At 58.8% G+C, this 18,996-nt stretch overlaps 2 protein-coding genes across 7 annotated transcripts; both read left to right on the top strand.

The window, feature by feature from the left end:
• Window positions 1-39: 39 nt before the first annotated feature.
• KCNJ14 (potassium inwardly rectifying channel subfamily J member 14) lies at window positions 40-7,395 on the top strand. Of its 6 annotated transcripts, none has more exons than XM_037819950.1 (4): window positions 40-295; window positions 2,867-2,897; window positions 2,929-3,670; window positions 4,929-7,395. In XM_037819950.1, exons 1-4 carry the CDS (start codon window positions 43-45, stop codon window positions 5,523-5,525), a joined length of 1,623 nt encoding a protein of 540 aa, XP_037675878.1. In that variant the 5' UTR covers window positions 40-42; the 3' UTR covers window positions 5,526-7,395. The 6 variants fall into 6 exon arrangements, with proteins under 6 accessions (XP_037675878.1, XP_037675877.1, XP_037675874.1 ...); XM_037819949.1 differs by having other exon boundaries at window positions 2,867-2,902; window positions 2,934-3,670; XM_037819946.1 differs by having other exon boundaries at window positions 2,864-2,897.
• Window positions 7,396-8,865: 1,470 nt separating this feature from the next.
• CYTH2 (cytohesin 2) lies at window positions 8,866-18,459 on the top strand. The gene is made up of 12 exons (XM_037819943.1): window positions 8,866-9,087; window positions 9,900-10,047; window positions 10,135-10,201; window positions 11,190-11,308; window positions 11,583-11,663; window positions 12,136-12,248; window positions 12,366-12,514; window positions 13,106-13,217; window positions 15,593-15,669; window positions 15,841-15,912; window positions 16,002-16,156; window positions 16,262-18,459. Exons 1-12 carry the CDS (start codon window positions 9,069-9,071, stop codon window positions 16,347-16,349), a joined length of 1,200 nt encoding a protein of 399 aa, XP_037675871.1. The 5' UTR covers window positions 8,866-9,068; the 3' UTR covers window positions 16,350-18,459.
• Window positions 18,460-18,996: the final 537 nt, after the last annotated feature.

Below are 18,996 nucleotides of genomic sequence, written 5' to 3'. Positions count from 1 at the left end.
CTCTGCGTCCGGCCCGGGTCTGCTTCCCTGCCCGCCCCCCCCATGCCTGTCCCCGCCGCCGCCTCTGTCTACCTGGGCCGCAGCCCAGTGCCCTGCCTGGCCAGCCTCCTGGCTCCCCGCTGCGGCTGGGAGCTGGCCCCGCCCCCTGGCCCCCCTCCATCCAGGCCTTTGATCCGCCTGTGGGCTCAGAGGTCGGTGCCCAGCGCAGGGCCCCGGGGGCCGCAGACGGACCCACAGCCCCTGGGCGCCCAGGGACGGAGGCTGCGGAGGCCATGGGGGTGGGCCGCCCCACCAGGTAGGTGCAAATGCGCGGGGGCCTGACAGCCACCCCCGCTGCCCCCCACATCCTCCCACTGCTTGTTTCTGGCCGGGGCCACCTCTGCTCCAACATTCCCCTGCCCCCCACCTCCCCCAGGGAAAGCCTGGCTGCCTCACCCTTCATCACGGATTCTCACCAGAATCTCATCCTCTAGCTTCAGTGCCTCCAACTGTCACCCCCCAGCCCACCTGCCCTCTCCGGAGCCTGTGTTGCACCTCGGCTGTCTGCACAGTGCCAGCTCCTTGGCCCTTGCCATTTAAGACTTGATCTCCATTTCTCTCTGGGTCTCTCCCTCCCCTCTGGGGCTGTTCCTTCTCTTGGGTCCCTGTCCCCCCCGGGTCCTGACCTTCCCTCATTCCCAGGGCCCTCAATAGACTCTTCCTGCCCAGTCTCGGTACTGTCTCCCTCTGTGGTGTGTCCCTTGTCTTTCTCTCTGCAGTCTGCCCCCACACTCCTTTTCTGTCCATCTCTGTTTCCCAACCTGCCAGACCCCATTGGTGGGGAGGGGGGGCAAAGTGTGGGATTTGGGGGGGAGGGGGAAGGTTGGACAAGGCTGGCCTTGGGGCGGGGCCTCTGGCCCCAGATTAGACGGCGACTTTGACTCGAAGTTGACCAACCTTAAGCCCCGTGGCTCCTTTATATGGAACATTAAGCTGCTCTCGTGGGTCAGGTGGGGGGCGGGGGAGGCTGGATCCTGTTCCCTCCCGTCGGGCAGCCTGGGAGCTGGGTGGGCTGGGGCGCGGGGACTGGGCACCCTGGGGGCTAGGACCCTGGCTGCGCTGAAACGGGCACAGGCACGCCTGGCTCAGCGCCCGAGGCCGGCCACGAGGATTCAGGAGGCAGAGTCCAGGGTCCAAGAGGCTCAACGCCAACCAGCACCCCTCAGCTCCACCCCTGGCACCGAGTGGGCCTGGCCAGGGCTCCCGGCCTGTGAAATGAAATGGGGTGACGGTCTCGACCGCCCAGGGGCCCCAGGTCTGTATGACTGGGAGGACCTGCCTGGCCCCTTTGGACTTTATTCCCCCATTTCACTGTTGAGGAGACTAAGGCTTTGCTGAGATAGGATTCATGTCCCATACAATTCACCTGTTAGTGTGTATATTCACGTTGTATACTCAAGTTTGTGCAACCATCACCACAACCAACTTCAGAACACCAATAAGAAACCCCATACCCTTTAGCTATCAACCCCCCCCCAAAAAAAGATCATTGCCCTAGTTCTAAGCAATCATTAATTTACTTTCTGAATTGATAGATTGGCCTATTCTTGACATTGTGTATAAATGGAATCATACAACATGGGCACTTTGTGACTGGCTTCTGTCACTTAGTATGTTTTCAAGGGTCATCCGTGTTGTAGCAGGCATCAGTACTGCATCTCTTTTTATTGCCAAATAGTTTTCATTGGATGGACAGATCACGATGGACATTTGGGTTGTTTCCACCTTTCAGTGGTTATGAATAAACCCCACTCTGAACATTGGGGTACAAGTTCCAGTATGCACGTTTTTGTTTTCCTTGGGTATGTATATACCTGGGAGTGGAATTGCTGGATCATATGGTAACTCTCTGTTTAATTTTTTGAGGAGCTGCCAGACTCTTCCAAAGCGTGTGCACCATTTAACATTTCCACCACCATGGTGTGAGGGTGTCATTTTCCACATCCTCACCACTTGTTACCCTTATGGTTATGGCCTTCCCTGTGGGTGTGAAGTGGTATCTCATGATGGTTTTGATTAGCATTTCCCTGGTGGCTTACGATGTTGAGCCTCTTTTCAGGTACTTACTGGCCATTTGTATATCTTCGTTAGAGAAATGTCTAATCAGATCCTTTGCCCATTTTTGAATTGGGCCGTTGGTCTTTATTATTATTTTAGACACAAATCTTTTATCAGATAGATGATATGGAACTATTCCATCCTGTGGGGTGTCATTTCACTTTCTGGATAGCATAAAAGTTTCAAATGTTGGTGAAGTCCTATCTATCTACTTTCCCCTTTTGTTGTGCTTTCCCAGCCTTTTTCTGAAGGGTACTGACCCAGAGCCCAGCCTCATTTCTCCGGGCTGTGATGCTCAGGTCACAGCAGCAAATTCACAACTCGGCAGTTATGCGCACAGAGGCTGGCGCTAGACCTCCGAGTTCAAATCCTAGCTTACTTAGCAGTGACCTTGGGCCGGCTACTTAACCTTTCTGCACCTTGGTTTCCTTATCTATAAAATGTGGATAAATAATGCTTGTCTCACAGATTGCTGAGGCTCAAAAAAGTATACACATGTAAAGTGCTCAGAACGGTGCAAGTCACTGTGTAAATCTCTGCTATAGTAGAATTATTGTTGGGGGGCTGGCTATAGTGCTATAGTATTGTTACCCATACAGTCAATTTCTGTTTTCACTCTCCGAGTACCTCCACTCTAACGACATGCACGGTGGACAGTGTTCCCCAAGTTTACCAAGTGAGGCCAGGAAGACCCAGAGAGCGTGCCTGGGTCCTCCATTTCTGGCATCCCTGACGATCCTGCCTGATTCTTGTTCCCCCTCCCCAGCAGGATCCCCCGCCGAGCGGCCGCCCCCCACTAGGCCAGGTGGAGGGTGGTCCCCCCCCCACTAGGCCAGGTGGAGGGTGGTCCCCCCACCCAATGAGCCTGGCCAGGTCCCTGCGCCGCCTGAGCGGCGCCCTGGAGTCAGAGGACGGCCAGACAGGCGACGAGGAGGAGGCCAGGCCGGGGCTGTGCCGCAATGGGTGGGCGCCCGCGCCTGCGCCTTCACTGTCGGGTCGGCGCCGCGGGCGCTTCGTCAAGAAGGACGGGCACTGCAACGTGCGCTTCGTGAACCTGGGCGGCCAGGGCGCCCGCTACCTGAGCGACCTGTTCACCACGTGCGTGGACGTGCGCTGGCGCTGGATGTGCCTGCTCTTCTCCTGCTCCTTCCTCGCCTCCTGGCTGCTCTTCGGCCTGGCCTTCTGGCTCATCGCCTCGCTGCACGGCGACATGGCTGCGTCACCGCCACCCGCGCCCTGCTTCTCACAAGTGGCCAGCTTTCTGGCCGCCTTCCTCTTCGCGCTGGAGACGCAGACGTCCATCGGCTACGGCGTGCGCAGCGTCACCGAGGAGTGCCCGGCCGCCGTGGCCGCCGTCGTGCTGCAGTGCATCGCCGGCTGCATGCTCGACGCCTTCGTCGTGGGCGCCGTCATGGCCAAGATGGCCAAGCCCAAGAAGCGCAACGAGACGCTCGTCTTCAGCGAGAACGCCGTGGTGGCGCTGCGCGACGGCCGCCTCTGCCTCATGTGGCGCGTGGGCAACCTGCGCCGCAGCCACCTCGTCGAGGCCCACGTGCGCGCGCAGCTGCTGCAGGTGTGTGGCTGCCCCTGGCCACGCCCCCTGGAGGGAGGGGCCCTTCGCGGGCTGGGGCTGCGAGTCCTGGGGCACTGTGGGAGTTGTAGTCCTGAGAGTGAGGCCTGTGGCAGGCTTGAAGGGGGCCTGGACTACCATTCCCAGCACCCTCTTGGAGCTGGTTGCCCTTGTGGACTGAGGTCGGTTCCCTGAGCGTTTATAGGAGGTGGAAACTCAAGGAGAGGTCTGTGAGCAGCTCTTCCTGACGCCCTGGACAATTATGGTCCAAGGATCTTAAAACATGAGATTCCTGTGACTTGAGGATAGATCCTCCAAGGGGCTGTGGGATATGTGGACCTGTGCCATCCACACGAGACCGGCACAGCCTCTGAATTATCAATCCCAGATGCCTCTGGGGCAGGGAAAGCGCCCGGATGGGGTGGGTTGAGGCGATGTAATTTTGTTGGTGGGATGGGGTCTTTATGACCCCTTGAGGACACAGGTTTACAATTCCCAGCGGACACCGTGGCACAGAAAGGCCTAGGTCTTGGAAGAGGCACCTATGGAACTCCTGAATCTGGGGGCTGGACGTTGTCTTTGCCCAGAAGTCTGTGAGGCAGTGAGGTGGGGCTTGGGAGCTGGAAATGGAGCCAGTACGTAGGTGGGGTGAGATGGCAAGTACCTGTAGGCCTGGGGACTGGATGTTCACCCCCTAACCCCCACAATGGGATGGATGTGGTTGGGCTGGGGAGGGGGTGCAGAAGATAGCCCAGGGGCTAGCCTGAGGCAATGGTGGAGTTAAGGGTGGTTGTATTGAGCTTGTCTCAATGCCCCGTCTTGCCAACTTGGTTTGTCTTCCCTAGCCATATATTGAAAGCCATTTTTCTCTCCCTTTCTTCCTTCTCCAACTGTTGGTTGCTGAATATCACCCTCATCTTCCATTGTCTCTTTCACTTTATGTCTTGCTGATTTCTGTGCTGCTATGGTTATGTCATTGGGTCCATTTCCCTCTCTCCCTCCCTCCTCCCCTCCTTGGTTTCCATCCCCAAATTCCGTCTCTCATTGTCCCTCTCTATCTCTGGGTCTCTGCCCTCCCCACCCTGGGCCTCTGTCTCCCCCTCTCTCTGGGCCTCTGTCTCCTTCTCTCTCTGTGCCCATGTTCCCACGCCCGCCGGTCTCTGCTCTCTTCTTTCTCTGCCTCTCCCTTCCTTTCTCGTGCTGTCTCTGCCTCTGCCCATCTCTCTGTTTTCCTACTTTGCCCTCTTGCCTTTTGCTGCAGCCCCGCGTGACCCCAGAGGGTGAGTACATCCCGCTGGACCACCAGGATGTGGACGTGGGCTTTGATGGTGGCACTGATCGCATCTTTCTTGTGTCTCCCATCACCATCGTGCATGAGATTGACTCTGCCAGTCCCCTGTATGAGCTAGGACGTGCTGAGTTGGCCCGGGCCAACTTCGAGCTTGTGGTCATTCTTGAGGGCATGGTTGAGGCCACGGCCATGACCACACAATGTCGCTCGTCCTACCTCCCTGGTGAGCTGCTCTGGGGCCATCGTTTTGAGCCAGTCCTCTTCCAGCGTGGCTCCCAGTACGAGGTTGACTATCGCCACTTCCATCGCACTTATGAGGTTCCAGGGACGCCTGTCTGCAGCGCCAAGGAACTGGATGAACGGGCAGAGCGAGCTTCTCACAGCCCGAAGTCTACCTTCCCTGGCTCTCTGGCTGCATTTTGTTATGAGAATGAACTTGCTCTGAGCTGCTGCCAGGAGGAAGATGAGGAAGAGGAGGCCGAGAATGGGGACGGGACACAGGCAGAAGACAGGGCTGCCAGCCCCCGAGTTCTCACACCAACCCTAGCAGTGACCCTGCCCCCATGATGCAAGCTGGTGTTCCCACATTTGTGCCCCCTTCCCAGAAGCAGCGAGATGGAGAGATCGTGCCCTCTCCTGGGATGGGGGCAGATGTTTCCCCAAGGCCGACAAGCCTGCTGAGTAAATTATCTGGGCAGACCCTGCCATGCCTTGTGGACATACCAGAGCTTCAGCCCTCTGTGTTCCATGCTCCCTCCTGAGATTTCTTTATGAACCTAATTCCTGAGTCTCAACAGAGCTGAGGAATCTAGAATTTTGGACCACCCCAGAGGCAAGGACTAGTGGTTCTAGATTTCTCTGTATGGCTGGTCCCGGGTTGGTGAACAGGGTCGGGAATCAGTGGTATTGACCACCTCTGGGGGAGGAAGTTGACAGTTCTCAAACACCAAGAGGGATCAAGAGATTGTAGGTCTGAACTGATCTGAGATTCAAGAGGCTGTTGTTTCTATACTAAACCAAATCATGTGTTCTAGAGCACCTAAAGAGGAAAGGCTATGGAATGCCCCAAGTGTTCAAGACTATCTTGAGTGATAAAAGACAAGGACCAAAGGTCTGGACTGCAAGTCAAGAAAAAGACCTGTGGCTCCAGAAATCCCAAGAGTTGAGATTCTGTGAGTCTAGATTAACCACAGAGGCAAGCACTGGTGATTTTCAACTAGGTTTGACCTAGAGAGTCAACTACTCTAGAAGTTAAATAGTTGTTTCTAGAGTGCTCAAAATAATGGAGAGTCTGTGAGTCCAGAAGGCTTAAAGTTATAGATTGGGAGTTTCAATATTAGATGTCTTCAAACCACTGACTGCAGAACATCCAAATGAAGGGATAATCATTGCTTCTGAATGATCCACTGTATGTGTGTATGTGTGTGTGTGTATGTGTGTGTGTGTGTGTGTTTAAGTGTCATTCTCAAATGCCCAAAGAAATCAGAATTCTGTGGGTCTAGAATTATCAGTCAAGGAAGAAATGGTGATTCTAGATGTCTGAGATTTGCTGGTTCCAGTTTGCCCAAGTATTCAGAATCTCAGTGATTCTGGACTGTTAACTGACAGAACAGACTTCTTTGTGGTTCTGTAATGCCAAAAGGAATCAAGACTACAGGGATCCAGAGTGATCTATTACCAAAGGCCTACAAAGGCCACCTGTTCTAGCAGGTGGACCCAGGAATTGCTAAGCAGCATTTTGGGGCTATCCAAGAAGATGCAAGCCCTGGTGGAACCCTTTAGGTAAGAGGGCTGGTTGGTGAGCAAGGGGAGGGGGAGACCCAAGGCTGGTGAGTCTAGAATGCTCTGGAAACCTACACCTAGTGATGTATATCTTTATTTCTTAAAGATGTTATACCTATAGGTATTATATATATATGATATCTATTTTGTTCCCCTGGTTTCTACAATAAGGTTAGAAATTGAGCACAGTCCTTTACAAGGATCTGGGAAGCTTTACTCTAAATCCCAACTTGGCACCAACTTACTGTGTGACCTTGGGCAAATCACTCTCCTCTGCCTCGGATTCCCCATCTGTAAAATGGGGCATTGAAACCTGAAGTTCTCCAAGGGCCCTTCCGGTAGGATGGCCTCTCACCTGACTGAAGGTGAGGGGTGGGGTGAGGGTCTCCCTAGCCTTGGAATGCTGACCTGGGAGGATACTCTTGAAGGCTGGCTCTGAACTCTGGTGTCTGAGTCACAGGGCAGAGGGCAGGCAAGGGGTGCTGTGGGCTGTGACCAAGGGCAAAAATCACCTCTTCCCTGGCTCCAGCTTGAACGGTGGGGAGAAGCTGGGGAAGGAGGAGGTAGCTCTGACTGCTGGGACTTTTCCCAGTGTGGTGGAGATGTGTGTTTTAGGGGAGATCTGTCCCCCAGATTAAAGAACTGGGAGCCCTGGTGGATGTGTCTGGGAGAGTGTTTCTGGGGCCTGCCCCCCACCGCCTGCCCGCCCATGTTCCCATCTACCTAAATGCCCAGCAGGATCGGAGCCAGCCACAGAGGGAGCCAGGGCCAGTGAGGAGGGCACGGTCTCACCCCTGTGTCCTAGGCCACAGGGGCCTGCCCAAGTGCTGCATCAACCCGGGCTCCCCCCTTCTGTCCTCCCCAACCCCCTCTATTCTTCAGAATCCCCAAGTAATAACCGGATGGGATTAATTAGCTGGCTGCTCTCTCCCAGCTCAGAGTGTCTGGGATAGGGACTGGGGACAATGGGAACACAGAGGTGGGCAGGGGAATTCAGATGGGAGTGAAGGGATGGGGAGGGGGGTCTGCTGGAAAGGAGAGAAGGGGTAGGACCGGCATGGCCTGGGTCTCCATTGGGGGGGGGGAGGGGAGGGTCTGGGACGCTCAGAAAGGTCAGTAAGGGGATTAGGTGGCTCCGTGTCTAATCCATCAGCTTAACCAGGCCCTGGCCCTGAATCTGTCCCTACCTGCCCAGCCCAGGGCCAATGAATGAGGACACTGCCCAGACACCACCTCAGCTCCAATTAGGGGCCTGACCCTCTTGAGCAGTACGCAGGTTTCCAGGCTGGGGAAGGGGAGGGGCCTCAGAGGAAGGAAACGATTCAGAGGGGGGAAGCATGCCCAGGAAAGGGGAGTTTTCTTAGGGGGAGGGTACTAAGGTAAGGGAGGAGTTTGGGGGAGGATATTAAGCCGGGGGGGTGGAGTTTAAGAGGAAGGGTGGAGCCTGGAGGGGAGGGGAAAGGGGGAGGAGCCTGAGGAGCAGAAGGGGCCAGGAAGGCGGAGCCTGCGCTCTCACTATATTTGGCCTCCCCTTGTCCCAGACTCCTTGCAGATTCTAAATAGCACAGAATTTGGGAGGAAAAAGTCACCACTCGTTAACTCTAAAGAGTCTGAGGTGGATGGGGAGGACACAGGAGAGTTTAAAAAAAAAAAAAGGTGCGCCAAGCTGCGCCCGGTTGCATAGCAACCGCTGCCGTCAAAAGCCAGCCTGGCCTGCTTAGGAGGCGTGGCTCAAGGGAACAGCCGACAGCTGTGACCCCGCCCCCTGGCAACAGGGCTAACAAAGTACCAACCCCCAACAACGCATTACTAGAGGCGGGGCTCAGTTGAACAAGTCTCCCCGTGCCCAGAGCCCTTGCGCAGGCGCATTTCTCTTCGATCCCGCATAGTCCCACCTCCATGCAACTCCACTCCGAGGCTTCTCATTGGTGGGCACTCCTGCCAAGAGCTTTCTTTTGTTCCGGAGGCGGGGCCTGGCGCCCTGACCGCGCTCCGATTGGCCCCTCCGACCGTCTACCTCTATCCCGACATTGCTATGTCCGCTCCTCGTGCACCCATTGGTGCTGGAGGACGATCTTTCGGCATCGGGGGAAGAGCAGGCCAGGGACCCCGCCGTGGATTGGACGATGTCAAAACGAGGGGCGGTCCCTACTGGCGGGGCGGTTGGGAGGCGCAGGGAGAGTCTTTTCAGCGCTGAGGACTGGCGCTGAGGAGGCGGCGGTGGCTCCCGGGGCGTTTGAGCGGGCTCATCCGAGCCCGCGGGCCAACGCGGATCCCGGCCCGACCGGCGGCACCGCCCCGGACTCCCCGCGGGCCTTCCTAGCCGCCATGGAGGACGGCGTGTACGGTAGGTCGGAGAGGGGCGGGGCCGGCCGGGCGCGGACGCGGCGTGTGGTCCCGAAGGTTCCGCCGCGGACGTCCCCCCCACCCCGCGGCCCCGGCCCGCGCCGCCCCGTCGTCGCCCCGCTTTTGTGGGGTGCGGGACGGGCTTCTGGCGCGGCTCGAGAGCGGGGCGTTCCAGGCCATTGTTTGGGCCGAGCCTGTTTCCGGTGGCGGCGGGCGGGGGCGGGATGGAGCGGGGAGGCGCGGCCGGGAGAGCCCGGTGGCTGCCGGGAGCGGGGTGGGGAGGGACCTTGGGGGCTTCGCGGAGCCCGCGGGGGCGGGACCCCCGATGCCCCGCCTCCGGCCCCTACCAGCTGTCTGTCACCAGTCAGCCCCGCCTTAATTACTCTCCTGGACCCGGGAGTCCGGCCGCCCGGCTTGGTGCTGGCTCAGCACCCGAGAGCCCGGGTCCCCAGCCCCCTCGCCTGTAATGGAGTCAGAAAACCACGGCTTCAGCCCTCTCCCGAGTAATGGACCCAGAAGTTCAGGCTCCCCGCAGATCCCAAGTCCCCTCCTCCCCCAGGACTCGAGTCCAGATCCCCAGCATTTCCTGCCCTGGGCAGAGGAACCCACCCTCCAGCCCCTTCTCCCTCAAACACCAGGCATTCTGGAGTCCCCGCCTTGCTTCCTTAAAACATGGGAGTTGGGACCCTCATCTGTATCTCCCTCCACCCACCCACCCCCAGGACCTAGTTGCCCTGTCTTTCCCCCAGATTGTAAGAATCCAGGTCCCCAGACCCTGAGGCCTGACCTCCCACCCCTGACTTTGGCCTCCAGAACCCCCAGACCTGACTCCGGAGGAGCGGATGGAGCTGGAGAACATCCGCCGGAGGAAGCAGGAGCTGCTGGTGGAGATCCAGCGCCTGCGGGAGGAGCTTAGTGAAGCCATGAGTGAGGTGGAGGGTCTGGAGGCCAATGAGGGCAGGTGAGGGGCTGGGGCTGGGGCTGCAGGGGGCCCGGGCCAGGGGTACCCAGGCACTGACCCTCCGCCCTCCACCCTCTGCCCCTGCAGTAAGACCCTACAGCGGAACCGGAAGATGGCCATGGGCAGGAAGAAGTTCAACATGGACCCCAAGAAGGTGCTTGGGGCCTTGAGAACTGGGATCTGGAGAGGGGGATCTGGCAGCTCCAGCTTCAGGCGGGTTTACTGTGGGTGGTCAGACACTGAATCCTAATCCCTGGATTCAGCTATTCATTTGTTCATTTGTGCTTTTGTTCTTGGAACCTTAACCAAGTGGTGCAGTCTCTTAGCCTTTGCTTGGGCTGTATCCCCTGCCTATGAGGGTGCTTTTCTCCTTTCTACTGCTGTTTCTGGATCCACTTCTGGTGTCACTTCAGGCCTTGAGAGGAGCTTGAATCTGGTAGGGGACACATACGGGGACATGCACAAAGGACGATTAACCAATGCCATGACAGAGGGAAGTGAGACCCAGAGCAGTGGACACCCAAGGAGGGAGGCTGGTGGAGTCAGGGAGGGCTTCCCTGAGGAGGGGACGTTCGAAGCAGGTTTGAAGGATGGGTAGGCATCCCCCGGGTAGACGAAGGCTGTTCTTTCACCCAGTTACTCATTCAGCACCCATTTCTTAGGTCCTCCTGTGGGCTGGGCTCTGTGCTGGGCAGTGTTGGAGACCTAAAGAGGAGTTAGACTCTCCCTTGTCCTTGGGAAGCCCCTTGACACAACCTGCATGCGGAGCGGTGCAGGGAGAGCCAGAGAAGCCCCCCGCCTAGCCTGGGGCCTGGCCTCCACGGCCCTTCCTGGACTGATGTCTGCTGACAATTTCTCACTTTACTTTTCTTGCCAAAAGCAATTGTAATCTGTCCCAGTCCTTCAGCAAGCGTTTACTAAGCACCTGTTCCTTGCCAGGCCCTGTTCTGGGTGCTGGAATTAACCAGGCAGAGGGAGCAGTGGGTGCAAAGGCCGTGAGGGGAGGTGGGTGTGGAAGGACCTGAGAGGAGCCTGAAGGGGAGACCTGGCCCTGCCTGTTGCGGGGAGGGGAGTTGGATGCTGGGGTTCCTGGGGGTGCTGACGGTCTGGCTCAGCCCCGAGACTCAGTTCCTCCCTTCCAGGGCATCCAGTTCTTGGTAGAGAATGAACTTCTACAGAACACACCCGAGGAGATCGCCCGCTTTCTGTACAAGGGCGAGGGACTGAACAAGACGGCCATTGGGGACTACCTGGGGGAGAGGTGGGAGCACCCCACAGGGTCCTGCCTGCCCCATGCCCCCAGCTCCTGCCCTCACATGGCCAAACCAGGCTTCCCGCAGCCCATGACCCTGCCACGAGCATGTTTGGAGCATCCCTCATCCCTCCCCGCTGCTGGGCCCGTGGTGGAGGTTGGGTGGACACTCGGCCTCCATGCTGGAAGAGGCCACCGCCTTCCCTGGACTTTGCTTCCAGTCCCCTCCCATGCCAGCCTCCCCAGATTCCTTCCTGTTCATGACTTTGTCCCTGTCCTCCAGGGAAGAGCTGAACCTGGCGGTGCTGCACGCCTTTGTGGATCTGCACGAGTTCACCGACCTCAATCTGGTCCAGGCCCTTAGGTGAGGGCGAGGGCTTGGGAGGGCGGAGTGCACCTCTTGGGGCTTTCTCAGCTGCACATGCCAAACTCTGCTCACGTGGGCTCAAGCAAAAACAAACCCGAAACCTGGGGAATTGATTGCCTCATGTAATGCCTCCCGCAAGCGCTCAAAGGGTATTAGGACGTCAGCTTCAGCTCTTGGTTGTGCTCCTTGCTGTGTTGGCATTGCTCTCGCCAGACCCTCCTCCCACAACATGAGAGAAGCTTCTAGCAACCATCAGACCTACGGAGCACCCTCAGCAGAAAGAAAGAGGCAGTTGCCTTATAAGTCCTTCAGAATTCTCAGGGACGGTGCTCTTTGGTCATGTTAGATCATGTGTCTATCCCTGAAATGAGATTTGGGGTTCTTACTGTCCAGTTCCAAACATGGGGACTGAGAGTGGGGGAGGGGGTCTTGCCAGCCCCAAATCCATACCTTGCCCCTCCTCCCCCAGGCAATTTCTGTGGAGCTTCCGCCTCCCCGGAGAGGCCCAGAAGATTGACCGGATGATGGAGGCCTTCGCCCAGCGATACTGCCTGTGCAACCCTGGAGTTTTCCAGTCCACAGGTGGGGCCCAGGAGGGGCTGGGGGCTCAGACTCCAGGGTCTGAGGGAGGAGGGGGTTGGGGGCCTGGACTCGGGGGGCCTGCACACCCCAGTCCTCACCTGGCCTGTCGCGGTGCAGACACCTGCTACGTGCTGTCCTTCGCCGTCATCATGCTGAACACCAGCCTGCACAATCCCAATGTCCGGGACAAGCCGGGCCTGGAGCGCTTCGTGGCCATGAACCGGGGCATCAACGAGGGCGGGGACCTGCCAGAGGAGCTGCTCAGGGTCAGGCCCCCTCTCCTCTCCGCACAGCCCCTCAGCCTTGTCCCCCTTCCTGCTGGAGCCCCCCTGGGGACCCCTTGTGCCTGCCTCTCCTGGCTGCTCACACCGGGCTTCTGCCCTCCCACAGCCCTCCTGGTCACACCACCGTGCGTCTGTCTTTTTCCCTCTCCCTGCCTCCCCTTCTGTGGCCATCCCTCTGTCTGTCTCTCTGAGGGCCCGACTCTCGGTGCTTTCTGTTTTTGGCCCTTCTCTGTTTCTTTTCTCTGCCTCTCTCCGGCGTCTCTCAGGTCTGGCTCCATCTGTGCTTCGTCAGGCTCGTCTCTTTCTCCAATACTGTGTCAGGCTCTTCTGCGTCTGTATCGGGTGTCTCTTCATCTTTCCCCCTTTTCTCCTCTCCTCCTCCCCGGCGCCCTCCACTCTTCCTGCTTTCTCCTCACCGCCTCCCCAGCCTCCTTTCGCCCTCCCTCCAGGAACCCCACTTATCCCACTCCTTTAGCCTCCCTGGCTGCTAGTACCACCCCCACCCGCCCACCCCCAGCAGCCCCGGGAGAGTGCCGGGGTCCTGGAGTGGCTGACCTGGCCCTGGCCCCGCAGAACCTCTACGACAGCATTCGAAACGAGCCCTTCAAGATTCCTGAGGACGACGGCAATGACCTGACCCACACCTTCTTCAACCCGGACCGAGAGGGCTGGCTCCTCAAGCTGGGTGCGTCTCCTGCAGACCCTGCCGGCTGCCTCTGCAGGGGTGGGGGTGGTCCCAGACTCTGAAGGCAGCTTCCCCACATACCACTGTGTGACCTTGGGTGAGCAGTTCAACCTCTCTGAGCCTCAGTTTCCACCTCTGAAAAATGGAACTGATATTGAGCACAGGCCTGCAATGGGCCCAAGCACGGGGTCTGACGTGTAGTAAGTGCCCCTAATCCCTTCTCTGCCCCCAGCAAATGTTTCTGGAGCCTTCTCTGAGTCAGGCATAGGTCCAGGAGCTGAGAACTCAGTGAGAACAGCTAGCACAGTCCCTGACTGGTAGGAGGTTGTTGACTCAGGATACTGCAGCTACAGTGACTAGAGCTAACCAAACCCAGTCTCAGGGGACTCAACACCCAGAAACCCCTGACTGGCTTGGCAGGAGCTCCCAGTTGTCCCCAGCAGGGCCAGCTCCACTCTGCTGTCTGTTGGCCTTGGCATCTGGCCACCACTGTGGTGACTATTCCAGGTGTCACATCTGTCCCCAAAGCACACCCATAGGTAGGAAAGAGCCCTCCTCCTCCAGCCAGGAAACTTGTCGTAGGGTCCCCCATGGGCTCCTCAGCCCTTGACTCTTGGAAGGGACCCTGGCCTGGCTTATGTGACTGTGAGTCCCCAGTGGGGTGGGGGCTGCTCCACCTGGAAACGGGAGCCGCCAGCGAATCCAGGGGCAGTCAGCAGGGGGCCTGGTGGGCCGGCCCGTCCTGGGGCTGCTGCAGGTGGTGCTCGATGCGATGCTGGCTACACAGGAGCCTCATGGGGGGGTTTGGAAATCCTGATGCCAAGCCCCCAAGTCTTTGAATCACGATCTCGAGGGCAGCATGGGCTGTCAGTCAGTCATCTTGGAAGCTCCCAGGGCTTTCCCATGTGCAGCCGGGGTCAAGAACCCCTGGCTCAGAGCACTTCTGGGAAGTCGGTGCCACGTGAGCCTTAGCTGTGGCTACGAGGGGACAGGTGACTGAGGAAGAATCGCCAGCCAGGGCCAAATGGGAGGTGGCAGGGGGTAGTGGAGGTTGAGGAAGGTCTTTTCTCAGGGGCCAGGACAGCAATGGCTCGTGGCTTTCCCACGGGTCTCGGGAGGCCACCACTTCCTGCAGAAGTGCAAAGGTTTCCTGATACTTAAAAGATGCAGACCACTTCCTAACCCACACACTGGCCCAGATCTCTGCTTCAGATCTGGGGAGGCGTATGGGGCTGGGTCCTGTAGGGACCAATGGGAGAGGGGTTTGGGGGGAACTTGTGTTCCTCGAGGCACAGGGCATGAGCAGGAAAGACGAAGGCCCTGGGAGACTCCCCCTCAGCAGGCCCTCTCCCCACTTTCCAGATGAGGAAGTTGAGGCTCCGAGTACAGAATGTCCGTCACCCACCAGCAGCCACTGGCTGGGCAGAGGCGGCCTTGGGCCCAGGTCATACCGGGCCCCTCTTGGTGCAGAAAAGGCCCCCATTCCTTAGAGAGCCGCAGTGCAGGAGAGGGCAGGTGGCAATGGTCGTCAGTATTCACGAGGGACCCGGAAGCAGATCCCTGTCAGCAGGGAGCCGGGGGGGCCTGACCATGCCTCCCAACCGCCCCCTTTCCAGACTGGAGCCCAGAGAGGGCACGAGATGGCCCCTGGGTCCCACGGCCAGTTTGTGCTGGGGGCAGATGCACCCCCACTCCCACCTTGGGGGGTTTTGCGTCCTCTCTTTGTGGGGTGACCTCTGGTAGAAACACCTTCCAGCCCAGGGCACGTCCTGGGGGTGGGCTGCAGCCCTGCGTCGAGGCCAGCACGATGGCCTCCCCGGGAGGGAGGGTGCTGGGCACTGCTCCCTCGTGGATGTAACTGGTTTTCTCCCCTCTCTCTCCCTCCTGCCCTCCCTGTGATTCCCTCCGCTTTGTTTCTGTGCTGTCTGCCCCGTCCCTGCACACTCCTCACCTCGCCCACGCTCTGTCGCCCCGCACCTCTTGGGGGCACCCCATTCTTCTGCCTTCCCTTCTTCTGCGTCTGGTCCTGCCTGCTTTCTCGCTGTCTGCCCCAGGAGGTAGGTACCCGGCTGGGCCTTGCTCCCCGACACCAGACCTGGGGAGAGGGCTGCCCTGGCCCCGGCCCCAGAGGGGGGTGGGGGCTGGGGGCTGGGCTGACTGGCAGCCTCCGGAAGTAGAAGCCCCAGGCAGGGGTGGACTGATTCCGGGGGGCCCAGGCCCCGCCGTCCCTGCTTGCCTGTGTCTCCCCTGCGCTGGCTTCATCTGGGCCCCGAGAGCCCTCCTTTACTGCTCTGCCCCACACTTCCCTGCCCGGCCCCCACAGAGGCCCTGGCCCCCCGCTGAGCCCAGGCCCCCTCCTGCCCCTTCCCTTTCAGGGGGCCGGGTGAAGACGTGGAAGCGGCGCTGGTTCATCCTCACTGACAACTGCCTCTACTATTTTGAGTACACGACGGTGAGGTGGAGTGGGGCTGGGGTCCGGGGGCACTGTAGAGGATGGGGCTGGGGGCTGGGACTCCCGAGTCTGAGGCGGGAGGGCTGGGTCCCCAGGCTTCTCAGCTCTGGGAGGAATGGGGTGCTGGGGGTGGGGCTCGGGGGTCTAAGTTCTGTCTGTCTGGTCTTTCAGGACAAGGAGCCCCGCGGAATCATCCCTCTGGAGAATCTGAGCATCCGAGAAGTGGATGACCCCCGGAAACCGGTAAGCCCCTCTTGATGCCTTCCTGCCGTGGTGTTCTCAGGCCCTGGGGCTGGCTCTCAGTGGCTGTCCCTCTTCTCATGTCTCCCCAGAACTGCTTTGAGCTTTACATCCCCAACAACAAGGGGCAGCTCATCAAAGCCTGCAAAACGGAGGCCGACGGGCGGGTGGTCGAGGGTAACCACATGGTCTACCGGATCTCCGCCCCCACGCAGGAAGAGAAGGACGAGTGGATCAAATCCATCCAGTGAGCTGGGGCTGGGGGGCTGGGGCCTGGCTCCTGGGTCCGAGGAAGGAGGGGCTGAAGCCTGGCCTCTTTGATCCTCACCCTGGGGTCCCTCCCCTTCTGCAGGGCAGCTGTGAGCGTGGACCCTTTCTACGAGATGCTGGCGGCGAGGAAGAAGAGGATTTCGGTCAAGAAGAAGCAGGAGCAGCCCTGACCCCCTGCCCCTACTCCATTATTTATTGCAGAGCTGCCCCGCCCGGGTGGCCGGACCCCTGGGCCTGGGGCTGTGGATCATGGATCCCGGTTCCTGTTTGGAAAATTCACCACCTGGCGCTCCTCTCTCATTATTTGTAATTAACGCTGTTGGTAATATTATTTAACCCCTTGTGGCCTGTGGACCCCCTCATTTCTTGGGGTTGACAGAGTTGAGGTGCTCGGTGGAGCCAGCCAGCTGGCCATCCCCTTGATGAGCTGCTGGCGCTGCCCCTTGGTCCTCAGGGGACTCTGGTGCGTCAGTTGTGGGGCTGCAGTGAAACAAGACGTTTAATGTGGACAGAGCTAATGTTGAGTAGAGCTGCTGCTTGGGGACATGGTGTAGAAGGTTCCTGGACCTCAGACGTATGCCTGCTGTGCGCCAAGCTGACAGCCGTGGGCCAGGCAGATGGTCTTCCCCACTCATGCTCTTAAGGGGCTTGTGGCCTTTGAGGGGGCCTGGTGTCTGCTGGGGCGTGAGTGTGCTCAGTGCTTTGAGGGCTGACCGCTCCCCGGGAGGCTCGGGAATGAGGAGTCTAAAGGGAGAGGGCCCTGCTGACCAAATATCCCTGGTCAGGGCCCGGGTGCAGCAGTGGTGCCACTCTAGTCCGAGGCAGGCTGGGGCCCACAGGGCAATGGGGCCAGTTCTCCCATGAGAGGATGCTTCACCCCAAGGACAGGGTCAGGAACCTGTGTTTTCCACATCCTACCCCCGCCCCTTTCCGGGTAATCTGACAGCCTCAGAAGTGTGGGGATTGCCTTCTTTGACGGTGGGTCCTGGGAGGAGCTCCAGTGCGGGCCTGTTCCCTCCACCCTCCAGTTTGAGGCAGTCATTGTGTCCCCAAAGGAAGAGGAATCTGGTAGGGGCGTGTTGGGATTCTCCCAGTTTTGGAGCCTTGTGACTAGAAGACACTACAACTCCCGGCAGCCCCCGAGACCAAGACACCTGTGAGAGAGCAGCCTGCCGCCCGTGTGTCCGACTGGTGCCCTCGAGGAACTGACCCCTTCACTGCTGAGCACTCGCTGTGGGAAGAAGAGCGTCCCGAAACTCGTACCTTGACCGCAGGCAGCCGCCGGCGTGAAGCTCCGCGTGGTGCAAAACAACATAGCCATCCTCGAAGGCTTCCCCCTCACCCCATGCGGTGAGATCGCCTCGGACTGCAATTCCCAACAAGCTGTGCGGCGCTGGCCACCTCACTGGCGGGAGAGCCGGTCTCCAGGTCTCTTGGGAGTTGTAGTTTCTCACGACTCCACCGTCGTGTTTGCCTTGATCTGGCCTGGCTTTCTGAGGGTTAGGAAAGGTCGTCTGGCTCCTTCAACCCCCGGGGGCTGGTGGGAAATGGAGTTCCCAAATAAGGAAACGGAATTCCCAGCTTCTCCCAAAGGTGCCAGAGAAATCGTGTCATCAGGCCCCGGGAGATCATGAGGAATGAGGTGCCTGGGTAAATTGAGGGCGGCCCCAGCACCAGCCTCCCTGTGCCGCCCTCCTCGGCTGAGTAGTGAGCGCCTGCACCTGGAGAAAGCCGGCTCTCGGCACGTGGGGATGAGCGTTCCAGGCAGAGGGAACAGCATGTGCGGAGGACTCATAACAGGCGAAGGCTCCATGGCCGGGAGGAACCGACAGCGGCTGGGGGTGAAAGGGAGGAGGTGAGGGCGGCAGGGAGGCCCAAGCCCGATGGTTTGGGGCCTGGGGGGCCATGGCAGGGACCTGGGTTGTATTAGGGCGGATGAGAAGTCAGGCCAGTGCGGGACTGAGGTTATAGGGAGGTGTCTCTGGCTGGTATGGAATAGTTGGGAGGTGAGAAGTGGAAGCGGGGTTGGCCCAGGAGGCGGTTGCAGGCATCCAGGTGCAAGAGGGGGTGGCCGTGGAGGTGGCCAGACTGGACCCAGGGGAGCCTTTGAGGGAGGAGCCACAGGACTTGCCGAGGGCTGGGTCAAGAACTTGAGAATTCTGACTTGAGCAACTGGTGAAGGGAGTTGCCATTCACTGAGATGGGCAAAGGGAAATTTGGGGGGAGAAAAAATTTCAATGCTTCTGTTTCGGCCAAAATAAACTGAAGATTGCTGTGGTACAGGAATTAACATTGTCCTTCAGTTCTGCCCCTAATTCCTCTCCCCAAAGACCAAGGATTCCTGCTGCCGGCCTCTGACCCCAGGCGTCCAGGCCCTCAGCTCCCTCCCTGGCTTGGTTTCCCGCAGCACCCACTGGGGGGGGGGGGGGGCACCTGCCCAACAGTAGCCCCAGCAGGACCTGTTCTGCCAGCAGGGGCAGCAGAGGGAAGAAGCAAAAGCCTAATCCTCCCGATCCCTCTTTCCCCCACCCCTGCGATTTACACGTGACCCTAACACCCACCCACCCCCACCCCTAATCTTCATTCCCAAAACAGGAGTCTCCAGCATTCCGGCTGGGAACCCACGCTTTGCGCCTTCCCTCTCCCCTCATCCAGACTACATCCCTCAGATGGGCACGTGAACCAGGTGCCAGATGATGGCGGAAAGGTGAGGCAAAGAGAGCAGAGACAGCTCCAGCCAGAGGGGAAAAGACAGCTGGAGGCCCAAACCGTCAGAGTCCTGGAGAAACCGAGAAAAAATAGATACACAGGAAAACA

The sequence above is a fragment of the Choloepus didactylus genome, chromosome 27 (genome assembly GCF_015220235.1).
Source record: "Choloepus didactylus isolate mChoDid1 chromosome 27, mChoDid1.pri, whole genome shotgun sequence".
NCBI classification, from domain to species: Eukaryota; Metazoa; Chordata; class Mammalia; order Pilosa; family Megalonychidae; genus Choloepus; species Choloepus didactylus.
The sequence above is the reverse complement of the archived record's forward strand: the minus strand, read 5'-3'. Positions and strand labels throughout refer to the sequence as shown.